Below are 16,397 nucleotides of genomic sequence, written 5' to 3'. Positions count from 1 at the left end.
TCAGTCCATTTGTATTTTACTCAGCATCTGCATGGCCAATATGAAAGTATAATATTTACCCAGAAAGAGCAGATGAGCCTTACACGGCTCTGACTGATATGTCAGTGCATCATGTAATGACTTCCACAGCTGTGAAAAACATGTTCTACTCCCTTCTTACAATTTATATTACAGCTAGACATATCAGCAGACTGCCTCTCTTGGTTAAAGTGAAGTTGTACAGACATGCATGCTGAGAAGAAAGTGAACATGAGCAGGTGCACTGGTGGAGGTGTCTTAAGTCTTGACTGACAGAGCAAGGGCAGGGGTTTGAGTTCCAGTCAGAGCGGCTTTGAAAGCTCTCGGTCAGCGCTGCGCTTTCAGCATGGAGCCCAGTTTTGTTGTCTGTATTTATTGCCCGGGTTTACTGTTGTTTTTTAGTTATTGTGTCATTACCTTTTTAACTTCAGCTTTGATCATGAGTTCAAACAGTAATTTGCATACTCCCTACAGTACAGCTTTAATCCTGATTCTACGTTTTAAGCTTATGTTGTTTATGAGTGTGTTACATCAAGGCTTATTGCAGCACTGCGATTCACTCGATTGCGCTTGTACGCGAAGCAGTTTATAGTGATGAAACGGGCTGTTTCAGAATGGTCACAATGACTGAGAGTACCGTTTCATCAAATCTTCATCAGAATAGATCCAGTGCAACATTCATAAATAATGAGCAATTCATGTCAGTGTCATACGGTGTTCACCTATTACAAGTAAATAATTCATGTGACTTCCACACGACATGACAGTAAAGCTTTGAATTTCTTTTTAAGAGACATTTTAAACAATGCCCAATTATTGTTGCTTCTAGGCATTTAGTAAATATTAATGCCTCGGTATATAGTAAATATCAATATCCTTTTAGCTGCAGCATAATGAAACTGAAACTTGCATTTAACTGGAAGGTTATCATTCTCACTGCTACCCGGCTCTTGCTTTTACACAACTCATATGGATAGTAGTGTGGATTTTGTTTATGCATATTAGTAATTTTAATAGGCAAATAATAATACAACCCTTACCATGTTAAAAATAGTATATTTAACGACATGCATAATGCGTTTTACAAAGTGGAGAGATTATGATAGGGAGGGTGTGTGTGTGTGTTTTGATAGCTCTCTCTGGTTGGGATGGGCTGCGCAGCTTCCTTTTCAATCCTCACCTCCCTGGGAAAACAGCATGAGCACACACAGACAGGTTTGAATGTGACTAGAATCACCAAATCTTCACTTTTTTTACAGAATAACATAAGGTCCCTCAATCACTAATAAGGTTATTTTTGTTCGGAAAACATTTTTATTATACTGACAAGGGTTTATCACGCAATAACAATCCTTTTTTTAAATCATAACATCAAAATGGATTTATAGTGGTGTAGATTCATAGCAGTGTTTGGGTCAAAGGGTCACATCACAGCTGAAACGTGTTGTGTACAGTTTCATTTTAGGAAGAGTTTTCATTACTTGATTCAACATTATATATTAAATGTTGCATTTCTACTGAAAAAGCTTTGATTTCTCACTGTTTTTTTTTAATAATAATAATGTACAAATGTCAGAGAAATACATTTTATGAGGAATGTATGATTTAGGAGAACTAATAATAAGCTTTTGTTTTTGTCACCCCTTTCTTGTTAGAAAAAGTAGCCTAATTTCATATTGTGTGGTGAAGACTTGATGACTTCCACAAAATCTGAGCTTCCATTCTACACAAATTTGGAATGGCATGCTGTGTTTACCGATCATTGTCTCAATGGTTATTTTAAGAAAAGCTATATTCAAGACATATATTTACAGTGGCTGTAAAAGCTAAACAGGAAGGAAAAAATGGTCTCATGCTCCCGTCTGAGAACCCAAAACAGTAGCAAAGTGCATAATAGGTGCATTGTCCATCCAGTTCAACTTCCCCTCCTTTTCAGGAGATCTTGTGTAATCCGTCCCAATTTTCAGGTCTGAACATTAGCAGATCAAAAGGAGAATTAGTCTGGAAGTAAGAAGTGAGACATGATGGAAAGGTCATATGTTCCTGCTCAGATATTTGGCTGTTTTTTTGAATCTCCCCATACCCTTTTATCAGGAGATAAATCCAAGGCCGGCTCCATCTGGGACTGCTTTGTGTGGCATTTGGCGTGGCATGCCTGCCATCTGCGCTCGCATTGTTTCAGGCACTGGTGGCATGATGGCGAAGGCTGTGAGCGGGGTCAGAGCAGTCAGTCTAGCGACCCGTTCGAATAGGCAAACGCAACCTAGAGAAACTTTTATGGAAGCTGAGTGCATGCTGTTACATAAACAGTCTGAATTACGGCATCTTCACTTTTCCCTTGCCTCCAGTGGAGCCACAGGCTGAAAGCAAGGGCAGTGGTTCTCGTCTGTTGACTTGGAAGGCCATGAAAAGGGACAGTTCTTATGTAATCTGAACAGATTATCTTTTATGTGTGTGTGTTGGCCTGTTTTGTCTCGTTATTTCATACTGTGGCAGTGACATCATATCTGTCCATTCCCAAGCGATGTGAGATTATCCAGTAGACGACTTTGAAAAATAGAAACGACAGCTATGCAGCCAGTTGACTGAGCAAGTGTCATCTACATTGGTGGAATTAATGAAAGAGAACAAACACGCAAGTGGGGCCTGTTCAGCTGTTCGACATGGATGGTGGTAAGCAGTGGCCTCCCCCATGCAGCCTTTACTCGGAACATCATTATGAGCTCCTACTGACAACAGCATTTAGCCACTTAGTGGCATTCTCTGAAATCTGTGGGTGGAATCTCATGGTGATGTTCTGTGGAATGCATTTTCTGATAAGTACCTCATTGCAATGTAACCATGGTTGCATACACATTATTTTCTGATTAAAGAGATAATTCAACCAAAAATGTAAATTCTGTCCTTTCTATGGGCAGTGTTCGGTTTAAGAGTATATATGCATAAGCAGCACACAAGAGCATTAACAAAATGTTTAAACTATAAGCTATATCTCTTGAATATACTTCCTTACAGTTTTGCGACTAATGCCTGTATCATGCCATGGCATGAAAATATCACTTCATGAGATTTTTAACATTAATATGAGTTCCCCTAGCCTAAATATGGTCCCCCAGTGGCTAGAACCCGAATCCTGGGTATCCTGCCTCGCCTTAGAGAAAATGAAACTCAGGCGGTTTAATCCGGAAACTTCCCTTTATGTCATCATACAGAGAAAGGTTACCTTACCTTTCTCTGCTTTGCACACCCAATTTAACAGAATTTAACCAGAATCGAAACCAGATCGGCTGAACTGTACACTCACAGAGATGGACGATCTGATAGGATTGTTACTATGAGATGAATCAGATCTCACGTGTACAGAAAGGACAAGCTCACTGTGTCTATCTAGTCACGATGAAGATTCTGTTTTTACAAATTTAACAGCTACGTTATTATTCCAGCTAAGGTTACGACTATAGTTACTAGTCCAGCTAATACGTATACAATAACACAATAATACACGATTATACAAAAATCGTCAGTTTGTTGTTTGACACACATGCACACAAACATTATTTCAGATGCAATAAAACTTTAGTCGTGCTCCTAACAACAAAAGATTATATTTAACCTTTTCTAGTAAGAAGTGTGCAAACTCAAGCATTCTGAACAATAGTTTCTGTTAAGTCCGTATTGTACGTATGTTTCTGACATACGTACAATTCTAAAGGACATCAATGCCTAAAATAAAACTCCAAAATGGTGTACATTAATGGGACCCTTAAAAGTTTGTGATCAGCACATTTTCTTTGGTTTGTTTTTTAAAAATTAACATTTTTCTAGCTTAATCTATTTTACAATTTAAATTTATTTCTTTAATTGTAAAGCTGAATTTTCAGCAGCCATTAGTTCTGTCGTCAGTGTCACGTGATCTGTCATAAATCTTTCTAATATGCCGATTTGGTGCTCAAAAAACGTTTTGTATTCCAATTTGGAATTCTTCAAATGAACAGAATTTATTTGAAAGTGAAACCTTTTGGAATTAATTTTATGTATTTACTGACACTTTTTATCTGTGATATAATTCCTAGCTGATTAAAAGTAATTCTTTTCATGCCTATACTTACCCCAGATTTTTGAATGGCGGAGTATATGTCTGGTATGCCTATATTTGTATAAATCAGAATATTGGCTTGATCTTGGTTATTGTTAATGTTGGGTAATGTGTTTACATGATGCTTGCCAAGTTCAGAATATTTATGTACATTTAAAAAAACTTTTGTCACATTATGTAATATTTCTTTTCAGTGAATAATCTTTATAGCCTTTTCTGACTACACCCATAAGACACAAAAGCATGCCTCAGCGCTATGCTGTAGCGTGTCATGCACAAAAATGTAGTTATTAATAGAATATAAAGAATTAATTTCTTATGTATGTCTTAGGTAGCCAAAATCTGAGGCGTAATATGAAGGCATGCAAGTGATGTGGACTCCTGACTGGTTAAGATTAGACCCTTGAAAATGTGACAAAACAATTCCTTTTCCTCAGGTGGTCTTCTTGTTTGTTTTGACAGAGGGGGGTTGGGATGGAATGTCAGCTCTCAAGCCGTCTCTACCCAGAAGGTGGAGGGGAGATGGGGGAGGAAGAGGGAGGGTATGTGGGTCACAGGGAGTTTGTCTGGGTGTTGTCTTCTAGTTTCCTCCATTTCCTAACCTTCCCCCCATATATTAATGCCACTCCACATGCACACACGCAATGTCTTCCAGCTGCTGTTTCATATGCTTTGGGACCCCTCCCAAAGCACATAACATGGCTCTCATAGCTCTTCTCTGAGATGTTCATAATGTGATATTTTGTAGACAATTTTGGAGATTTTAATCAATTTAGTAATTTGTTATGCTATGTTATATTATATGTTAAATTTCATTATAATTTGATTTGATTTTATTGCTTGCTTAGTCATTCATTCATTATCTTTATTTGTATGTATTATTTTATTTTATTTGCTTATTTTTTCACATTTTATTTTTAATTTAATTGAATTAAAATTTATATTATTTTGCATTTCTGAAGGTTTTTTTTTTTTTTTCACTTTTTATTGGACATCATTCTTACACCCACATATTTCATGTCATATGCCTCTCATTTAGACAGATTTATAACATGTCGTCTATTGTAGGCTGTTTTTTCCCAGACTGAGGCCTTACGTCTCTTGCCTCACTCAAAGATAATTAAACTGTCAGCGCTCCTTCAGACAGCAAAGTCACAGATGGACTCAAGACAGTCCTTTGCCCCCCGACTGACTTAACAAACCAGCAGCCCATCCTACTTACTGTAGCATCCAGATGGATACAGGACAGACAAAGAAACCTTCTGTATTATACATAGGCTTTATATGTAGTTCAGGGCTGATAAGTCAAAAGGTGGTCAGTGTTGTGATGGCTGAGAGCAGTTAACGCTGTTATGTGTCAGAACTGACACGAAGATGTTGCATAATTCATGGCATGCATCCCGTTGTGAGCATTCATACTGCATAAACAATATGTGTATATGTAATCCGGATGTGTTTGCATAATTGTTTAAGTACAACCTACAGTAAAGTCTGAGCCTACATCATGTGATTGTGTTTACCTCTGAGATACATGGGTAGGAGTTCATGTTCTTTGGCCTTCGGTGTATGTGGGAGCCGAGAGAACATGGAGTATTTTTAGATTTCCTGTTCATTTTACTGGCAACCAGTCTCCCACATACTGTGTTTGTGCTTATTTGTATAAATATATGTCCAATAAAATGTATTCTATATGTATTTGATATGACGAAACACTTTGAGACAACCGTTTCAACAAATATGATAAAAGTGTTTGCCCTTTAGTAATTTGGTGTTGATTCTCCCAGAATACTATTCTCAGTTCGCTGTTACACCTGTCCTTTGATCTTATCTGCTCCATCTGTGACATGTTGTATCATGTGGCATCTGTTGTTGTAGAGTGGGAGGGGAGATCTCTGTGACCTTCAGGGCTGAGTTCAATGGGTTATTATCTGTCGCAGTGATCCTAATGAAAGGTCTTCGGTGCTGAGGTCACCTCAGAAGAAACGCAAATCTCTGTGACAGAATTTTTTTCACTGTTGCAGTTGAGCTTTTTTATGGGAGAGGATTTACTGAACTTCACATCAAGGTTTCTCAAAAAGTCACATCCCGCAGTTAGAGATGCCCTATTTTTTGGTTTCTGGGATGTGAGTGGTTTTGTCAGGCAGAGACATAAAGGCATTCTCCTCAGGCTCATGCAAACAGTGAACTAGGCCAACTGAAAAAAATTGTGCTTCAGACATTATTCTGGAAATTTATATATGGACCACATTATTGGCAAATCAAATCCAGCCATGTTTTCATATCATCAGGTTGCATTTAACTATAACTGACTGTATTTAGGGGAACTCTTGTGTGGTCTTTATTAGTTTGCAGGGCGTAAAGTAAAACTTGAATCCATTACAAGAAATTGACTGGGAAAGTACTTCGCCCGTTCTTTAGTTGCCAGTTGGGGTTTCCCTGGTATGAAGTCTAAATAGAATTTGAGTAAAATTAATCCTGTCTGTCTCAGCATGTTTTGTAAATGGTAGGAAAAGGGTTGGTTTTAAGTACTTGGACTTCAATGAAAAAGGTAAGGCCTTGTGGGATATTAAATTTTTATGATGTATATAGTGGTAGACATAATAATGAATAACAGAATTAAGTGTTTAGTGCAAAACATTAATTTAATTTACATTTTGAATCAAATATAGGATGATGAATACGACTGTAAACAAAATATTACAAAACAAGGTAAGTTTTTGAGAAATAGAGCAGGATTTCTTATTCAGTCATATTTTTACAAAAAAGGGTTTTTTTTTTTTGTAACACTGAATGTCAGGAAGTAGCACGCATATCTTGTTCCTCATTTGGAAGCTAATTTTGACCATTTGGTCACGTTGGTTTCCATGCTTGGACTTTTCCATGCTTGTGATCATCTGACGTAACGTGAGTTAATAATGAGAATCTCTGAATGATGATCAAGTAGAAGAAGCAGTAGAATGTACTGACCTACTTTTGCCCTTTGTCCAGAATTGGTGGCCACTCATTATACCTGATTTGAGGCCAGCTTGGTTTTTTCCAGTGATTGTGAAGTTAGAAACGGGGTTAGGGAAGGCTGCTCTAGAGTCAGTGCTGGCAGTAGATTTGATGGATTGGAGTCTGAGTGCTTTTCCTCAGCTGATGTAAAATATTTGGGTCAGAATTCATATAGGATGTAAGTTCATATAGGATCTTAAGTTAGATATTGGCGTGTCTGGGAAGGGTTAGCTTGGTTTTCTTACAATTATGGAGTGTTGTAAGTCTATTTTAAATAATTAATTTATGAAATGAAGTAGCTATTAAACTATATGATAACAGAGTGACATCAAAGATCAAAAGACAAAGCTGATTGTGAAATACTTGCCCTCAAGTAATGAAGATTTAACACACTCATATAACCAAATGATATATACATACACATTTTTTGTGTTTTGAATGACTCTTTGGAACATTAAAGTGTTTCATAATCAATTTCAATTGAACTTTTATGTACATCCCTGTTTGTCTTAGAAAATAATCTATAAAGTAAAAAAAATTCAAATGGAACCGCAGGCACTATCTTCATCATGTATTTTTTTAACAGTTTCCAACATTTAAATATATCATGCTGTTTCTCACTTTTCACATTCACAATGTCCCATCCAGTACAACAAAACAGAGGTGTGAATACCTCAGGAGCAAAGAGGAAGCTAGGTCAGACAGTCTGTACGGACTAACCTCAAATGTGTATTTAATGGGGAGAACGACTGGACTTGAACTGACCTGTAGCTGTTTCTCTTCAAGTTTGTTTGTTGCTGTTTGGTACTGCTAGAAGTATTAACTTCTGCAGCGAGCTTAATCGTTCTTCATATCTTTATGAACTCCTCCACACACTCTTTACAATGAACAATGACTTTGAATACACAGAGGTTGCATAACTGTGGGCCCATTGTGGAGGTGTTAGCCAAGATGTGAGATCTGTAAATGGTTATTTTCAAGCATAATGCTCCCCATGTTCAAATTTTATACAGAATGGTTGTCAAAGGCATGAAGAAACATCCTAATTATCACACAATGTTTAAAGTGTCTTATGTAATGCAGATTTTTCAGATGATTCATACATGTCTTTTATGTATTTTAAAGCTTTAGAAATGTGTGCTACTCTGTTTACTTTAATTATTATTGTTATTATTATTGTTTTTTGTGATTTTATGATGCTGGTCTGCTTAAGACATTTGACACGCACACACACACACACACACACACATTTATGAAAAAATAACTGTTATGTAAGAGATTACATTACATCAGCCAGCCAGTAATGCATATAACCACAGAGAGGACAATTAACACCCCAGCACACACATTATCCTGCTTTTCACTGCTTCTTAATGAATATTTGCAAGCATGATGAATATTGAGTTATCACATGAAATAACTTTGTGGTTTAGTGATTTTTTTTTTACACACACACACACACACACACACACACACACACACACACACATATATATATATACATACATACATACATACATACATACAATGTTCTTAAGTAATTTTAACTATAGGTGAGTGGAAACTGTAGTTATTTGTTTAGATGCATTAGTGTTTATAACCATGTGAGTGAGTGAAAGCTTATCAGATGAATCAGTTTGTTCTGTCAATTTAAAAGACAGACAGATTGATACCATTGTTGTTAGATCATGCTACTGAAGCTTATTTAGCACATCTCAGATAGGTAAGAAAGGTGACGAACTCTCGGCCCCTTGACCTGCAATAAGAGATGGAAAACCTCTCTATGAACTCTGTCAGGTTCACTACAGTATCTATCTAGTGTGGGGTTCCTGCACAGTATCAGTGAAAATGAGACAGAGCTATTTCACAGGTTTAATTTAACCTAGTTAAAATGAAAAGATTTAAACATAATGCAGGTAAACATTACATACAGGCCTACCAAATATCATAAATATATCAGCAGTTTGTGCAGCAGTATTATCCATCGCTGTTTTCAAAATTTAAGCTGATACACAATTTTGCCATCAGTGGGCAACCAGGTGAGACAGTTACCCGTTCTCAGTGAGAAAAGTGCCTAAAACATTGTTTTAAAAAGGTTGTACCACATATAATTAGCTTAAGGCAAAAGGGAGTTCCCACAATTATTTCCATGTACTCTGCCCATTTATTTATTATGTAGGCTAACGATATATTTTTAACAAATAAATAAATACTTTTTTTTTTTCAATTAATTAGTCCTGCTTTATTCAAACGAGACAGGTATCTTTCAGGACATAAAGGTGGAATTGTAAGAAACCATGAAGATTGTTTTCAGGGGATTTTCGTTAAAACAGACATTTAGTTCTTCTTTCAGTTGCCTTTTTTTTAGTAAAATTCCCACATGTTTTCGTTTTCAAGTATAGACTGATGGGCGCGCGCTGACATGCACGCGGCTGTCTAGTGCTGTCCGCTGATTGGCTGTCTCGCAATCTACGGCGCAGCCTACTATCGTTTACTATTCGCGCGCTCAGTGGATCAGCACACTTGCTTGTGATCGTGAGAGAGAAGGACGTCGCACGTACAGCCTGGATGTATTTTTAAGGATCACGCGCTTGAGTGTCATCCGTATGACCTAGGAATACGCAGCGTGACTTTTCTTAGTTTCACGTTTTTGAGAATCGTTTTTAAGCGTGTTGTTATATGTCCGGAGGTTCATCTTGCGCAGCCATTCATCGCCAAACTTCTGCAGGGCTGATCTACAGCGGAGTCTCAGTCCCTTTGGAGGTGAGAAACTCAAACAATGTTTAACGCGCTCGATTAAAGCGTTCGATATGCGGCTTGGTTTGCATGCATTTTGATTTTATTTCACATCACGACTTTCTCTGTGTACAGCAGCCAATAAATTACGTGCAAGCGAGGCAGAGTCAGTTTACTTATGTATAAACATGCAAACAGTCGTTCCGTGCTGACGATATTCATATAAAATATTCATATAAATATAGACCACAACCAAGCTGTCATGTAATTTGATGTGCTGCCACGGAAATAAATGAACTATGTACTATTGGTTATTTGTGGTGGTGTTAGTGGAATTAATATTCTATGCCAGATTTTGGTGTAGTAGTTTTTACTACAACTTATTTCTTTGATAATTTGATTTAAATGCATGTTATTTTGTATTACATGATACTTTGTCGTATAATATTTTACTGAAGAATTATAATGTTAAGTTACCTTGCTAATTATATCCATACTAGTTACATGGTAATTCATAAAGTTCCCACAGTCAGAGAAAATTGTATATAAGAGGGAATTTTAGAAGTGTAATTATAGTCAGGATAATCCATCGAGTCTCAATTAAAATGTCCATGGAAGGCATTTTATATTTTAGGATGATATAAAATTACAGTAAATTAGCATTAAATCGTGTGCATGCTTTGTACTAAGCTGATGGTTTGCACTGCAGGTTGAAGATGCCAGGTTTATGGAGTTTTGAGTGTTTGCTCAGGATGTTCACTGGGGAAATCATTTTTCATTTCTCGTGTATTAGTGCAGTAGTGGTCTTGTCGTGGGTGGGTGTGGAAACTGGAGGATTGTTGCTGATATTCCCTTGTTGATTTCGGCTGATCATTACCCATGTGTTCCCCTCCACTATCAAATAAGTAAGCTATTTTGGGGCTTAAAAGGTTGTCTTATCTGCTTGATTAATCTGTGTTGTTTATCAACAAATTTGTATCGTACGTTTTTAAATCAAGACGAGGGGTTCTGTTTGGTCAAGATTGTGGAGTGTCTGAGACACTTGATTCTATTTTGAAAAGCTGATCTGCATCAAGTCGCTGTGATTTGGCTGGACTTTGATACTAGCCATGCAGGTAGCTCAAAGTGCTGTGGGAAGGACACTATGCCCCGCCAATCTGTACCGCCAGCCAAGCCCTTTATTTACTCAGACACACTCGAGTAGTTTCAGTGAAGCTATTGCTCCCTTCCCCCATTGTCTTACACACAAACACATACACACACACACGGACACACACCTGCTCATTTCCCAAGGCTAACATGTAACCCACTTTGACAGAAACCAAAAGACCATGATTCAGTTTGAGCCTTTTGTTGAATTTATTGAAAGCCAACAATGTTGTGTCATACTGGTGTCTATTACAGCACCGTGAACAGACATGTTTATTTCCTCATTTCATCATATTCTTAACATGCTTTTATAGTAATTTGTCAGTTTACGTAGAACTGTGTTATGGTCACACTTGAGCCTTTTGAATACGTCAGACATTTGTTTGTAGAAATGTAAGTGGGAATCATTTCTTCATGTCATCATAGCAGTGATCAGTCCTTCCTATTTGTTGAAGTCTTGAGCTTTGGCTGTTTTTATATTCACAATGAAGCGACCTTTAAAGACAAGACTGCCACAATAACTTAACAGCTCCTGATAACATGCCAGTGAGCTCAGCACACCCTTTTGTTGAGGATGCAGTTTCAAAACACTTAAGAATGTTAGTGTTTGTTGTTTTAACCTCCACATTTGCATTAGACAGGGCTCCCAAAGCAATGGGAAACCTGTGAATATCAGGGAATCTTCAAATTTAGATTAACAAGGAAACTAATCTTAAGAAGTAACTGAAATATTGAAATGTATTTTGTTTAATAAATAAAAATATAACTTCAAACTCAATTTTTCAGTTTGCAAAAGAAAAAGTAAATTCATTTACAAGATCTTTACATTGCTATGTATGTAGTATTTGTAGATAGAATCGTTTATTTTTTAGTGTTCAATTGACTGTAAAACCATGGAAATGTATTAGTGTGGGAACCCCAAAAATCAGAGTGTTTATTTATCTTGTGAAATGTTGCTTTATGCTTAAAGAAGCCTTTTTGATCTAGAGACACAGTAATCATCAATACAGTCAACATGTGGGTGGGACTGAATGTTTTCAGTTTTTGGACAGCCATAACTATCTAAAACACAGCCAGGATTCCAAATTTTCTGCATGGTCAAAATAAAAGGTCTGACGAAAACATTTTAGCAATTGTGTGAAAGCAAGGGCTTTTTTTGTTTGCTTATACACTACACAGCCCCTGTGGTGAAGGCTGTGCTTCGTGTTTGTTTAAGCAGGACAGTGGAGAGGACATGTGGCTGGCCATACTTGACACCTGCAACCAAAAAGTAAACACGTCCAGAATCCCTGCTACTAATCAGCTTCAGCTTTGTTTTATTCGCTCACAGAATTCGCTCAGTCGAGCAGCAGCTGGTGTGCCTAGAGAGTTTAAAAGGGCTTTGACTTTTTCTGTTTTAGCTTTTAGCAGATTTGCATTGTGGCCTGGGGGCTTCACTAATAGAGCTGCATAGGCAGATGCGCAGGGGTATCCTGCTTTTGGGCCATATAATGAGACAAAGTAGAGTTTATTCAGTGCTGCTTAGTCAAAAACAAAAAGGGGTTTATTTTTATGAAAGTTCTAGCAAATTCTGTTATGGAATTAGAGTCGGAGAATAAAACCCTACTCGGTTCCCTGAGGCATCATTCATAAAGGACTTGACAAATTGTCAATTTCTGGTGATGAGCGCAAAGTCATTCTTGGAATCATTTGGCCTTCCTAGCTTTTTATCTCATTGATGTGTTCAGATGGTATAACACATGGTAAAGCAGATGCGCGGGAGGGAGTTTGCTGCTTTGACCTCTTGGGCCACCATTTTGATGCTAATGCCTATGGTTTTATGAAGAGGACTCGGTGGGGGGTCGCGGGCTGAGAATATACCTCATCGTACGACACCCCCACCCTTCTGCACACTCCCATCCGACTCTGGCACCCAAACGCCTGCGGGTCTGAATAGGCAGGCGGCCATTGGGGCTGCGCATTGTTTGGGGTGTCCCTTGACACCCGTGATGTATCTGTGAATGCCTCCATTGAGGGGCCCATATGCACTGTGTCCAGGAATCTCACTTAAAGTCACGGACTGAGTTCTGAAATGGCACAGAAGCTCGTGTTGGCATGCTGGAGCCGCCCGCGTGATTATGTGATGCATTGACATGTGCAGAACTCACTTTCTGCAGTTCCACGAGAGCCTGGAAGATACAGAAGTAGGAGGGAGGGAGGCAGGCAGGCAATGTGAGCCAGAGCTCTTTGTGTGGGTGAAGAACTGCTTTTGGCTGCTGATCACCTCTAGCTAATGCTGACCGACTCATAGGACTCTCATCTGTAATGGGCCACGTTTTGGTTTTGAGGGCCAAATTAAGAATCCTTCTTTTCAGAAGCACTAGTTCTCATAGGTCATCATGTTTTTTTGTATCAGCCCGTAGTTGAAAGAGCCTCTGTGTTGTACGTCCACGTGAGGTAAAAGCAGCATGAAGATTAATTTGTTGGTGTTTGTGAGTGAAACCCGCCGGCGGTATGTTCAGCTGCTATTATGGTGGATTAGAGCCAGCCAGTGTGAGTCTAAAATACGGAGCGAGTGGAGATTAAACTCAAGTTTTAACAGGCTCAATCGAGGGAAGGTGTTTGCACATTGAGATTAATCGCGACATATTCATCCCCACGAGTCGTCCATCCGAGGAAGAGTAATTTTCCACTCAGCTTCCTATAATGATACTGGGGACCTTGTGTTTTACACAAAGGTAAACAAAATTTTTAGTTGTGGAGGGAGGCTCAGCGTTAACCAATTGGTTTATGCATCAATGTCTGTTTTTGATTGTGTTTGTGCTTAGGTTGGGCTCCTCAGACTGATGTTTTTTTATATGTTTCAACAGGACAAAATGCCTCAAACACCACCCTTTCCAGCTATGTACGGGTCCAATGGCTACAACAAGAATCTCTATAAGGCCAAGGAAGAGGACTACGAAGGCCTGTATTACCATGAAAACAACCTGGTATCAGGGTCCTTGGAGGCTCTAATTGAGCACTTGGTCCCTACGGTTGCTTACTATCCTGATGTGAGTATATAGAGTGTAAAAAGTAGCTATTACGCCAATTTACAGTATTGATTGAGTATTGAAAACATATACTTTTCTCAGTTTTATCTTAAATTGCTTTCAACTTGTAATTTAGCAATATGCACTTCTGCTCGAAAATTAGTTTTTAAAAGAAATGTCAAGAATTCATTAAATTGATCATCATCCCAATTAACTTTTATTTTAGTAAGAGTTGTCCTTTTGAAGTGTATTCTTGCTAATTAGATTTATTTTCCAGAAATCTAAATACATTTTATGTAGCTTAGTCCAATGTTAGTTTTGTTTAGAATAATGTAAAATGGATATTAACGGCTTGTACTACTGCACCTACATTGATCTCATTTTTATTGACTTGCAGAGGACATACATCTTCACATTCCTGCTCAGTTCCCGTCTCTTTATTCACCCATATGAGCTGATGTCCAAAGTGTGCCATTTGTGTGTGGACCAGCAGAGACTCGCTGATGCTCAGGCCGATAAGGTACAAGAGTGTCTTTAAACTGATTGTCATACAAAGTGGTTTTAGTCTTCATGGTTGCTCTAGTTTAAGAGCCAAGGACAATCATTTGTTTTTGGTTTTTTTTACTTAATCTGTAGGCAAGAGTCAGGAAAATTGCTCCCAAGATCCTACAGTTGCTGACTGAGTGGACGGAGACATTTCCCTATGACTTCAGGGATGAGAGGATGATGAAGAGCCTGAAGGAACTAACACATCGTCTCAGTACTGGGGATGAAGTAAGTCTATTTCCAAGCTATTTCCAAGTGTTGGAAGATCATTTCAGTGGAAACAATGAGTTTTTATTCTTGAGGAAATGTCAGGTAAAGGGCAATGCCATTTTAAAATAAGTCACCTGATAGGTGTGAGCATTCACGTCAAAGACATTAGCTTTTCTTCATGCGTTTAGTACCACTATTAGCATCGACAGTAAAACACCTTTTATATGTCGTAGCATGGCTTTTTTTTAACATTCAGATGGTTAAGACGTAGGATGTAACACGTTGGGTGAGAAGACTGTCAACACCTGAGCAATGGGGGGTGAAATTTCTTCAGTCCAAAGCGCTCTGACAAGAGGAGTGAGAAGAAAGGTCTTTTGTTCAGCTGCTTTTGTCTTCACTGGTGCTTTTCCACTGGCTGCATTTAAATAGTTCTCCTAGCACTGACTCGTTTGTAACCCATGTTACTGGCTTAGCATTTTTTTCCATCAAAGGGACTTTCACCACATTTATTCTAGGTTCCTTTAAAACTTTCCTGGGCACAAAAAACCCAACAGTGGCTGCGTTACATGATTAGATTTTATTTTACATCTAGTTATCATCCTTCCATTGTGCTTACCTCCTTTTGATGTCTGTCAGCCAAAGCTGTGCATGCAAGCTCTTATCAAGTGTTGTCTTCAAATGTTCCTTTTCTCACTATCATCCACATCTGAAAAGTCCTCCTTTTGGGAACTCTTGATTTAGTTGATGTACAGTGAAATAAAGAGATTTGCAGAAGCTCTCTCTGGTCATCTAACATGGTTCATGAGCATTAGCGTAATGACTAACAGCAGGGCACTAGTTAGAATAGACAGTTTAAGATAGACATCGCTCCATCAGATTCAAATGTATGTGTTTCACTAACTCGAAAAGACAAGCAGGACTCATCCCCTGGTGACTTGTGTAGTAAACATGTGTGACAATTGATCTTCTTTATCCTGACCAGGGAGATCGATGACCTTCTGTGGCCCTGCAAAGCTCATAGAGGAAGTGTGTGCATGTTGCACTGCCTCCTCAATCTAGTGAAATGGGTGATAAGCTAATACGACCTCATGTACTCTCAAAAAAGCAACATGGAGAACTATAACTATTTGGGTCTGTGACTTTCACCTTTATATTTATTTGAAAAATGTGGTTTATTCATACAATAACCTGAATACATCTCTTATATAATGAGCAAGGTTTTATTTTCTAAATTAAACTGTATTTTGGTATAAAGTCAATATCAAAAAAGACAATTGTCTGAATGTAATACATAAAATGCTTTCAAGTACAGCAATTAATTTCAAATATTATTTTAATATTCAGATATTTTTAACTTTCTTAATGATTTGTCAAGGTGGAAAAATGTTGTGTACTTTTTTTTTTTTTTTTTTTACATATTGGAGGGGATCAATTTTTCTTTTTTTAACGGTGTAACCACTTCATGTTTTCTTTTAAACTATCTTCATGATCTTTTCTTCAAAGTACTTTTTATGACCTTTACATTTGCTAGGTAGGTGAGACAAATGTAATCTGTGTTTTGAGTTATGGCTGTCTGGTAGATGTATATCTGTGCATGAAAAGAGTGTCTCATAGTGTGAAGAATGCATTCGTGGTTC

At 37.9% G+C, this 16,397-nt stretch overlaps 1 protein-coding gene across 2 annotated transcripts in view; it reads left to right on the top strand.

Moving 5' to 3' along the window:
* rasgef1ba (RasGEF domain family, member 1Ba) overlaps positions 1-16,397 on the top strand; it is a 59,736-nt gene that overhangs the window by 31,328 nt on the left and 12,011 nt on the right. The window contains exons 1-4 of one of the 2 annotated variants that reach the window (XM_043238707.1): positions 9,624-9,871; positions 13,843-14,025; positions 14,402-14,524; positions 14,641-14,778. In XM_043238707.1, the coding sequence (XP_043094642.1) occupies positions 9,788-9,871; positions 13,843-14,025; positions 14,402-14,524; positions 14,641-14,778 (528 nt within the window). In that variant the 5' untranslated portion in view covers positions 9,624-9,787. Of the gene's footprint in view, positions 1-9,623; positions 9,872-13,842; positions 14,026-14,401; positions 14,525-14,640; positions 14,779-16,397 lie in introns of those variants that run through there. The other variant, XM_043238706.1, reaches the window with a different exon arrangement.

The sequence above is a fragment of the Puntigrus tetrazona genome, chromosome 5 (genome assembly GCF_018831695.1).
Source record: "Puntigrus tetrazona isolate hp1 chromosome 5, ASM1883169v1, whole genome shotgun sequence".
Lineage (NCBI taxonomy): Eukaryota > Metazoa > Chordata > Actinopteri > Cypriniformes > Cyprinidae > Puntigrus > Puntigrus tetrazona.
This window is presented reverse-complemented; position numbering and strand designations above follow the sequence as displayed.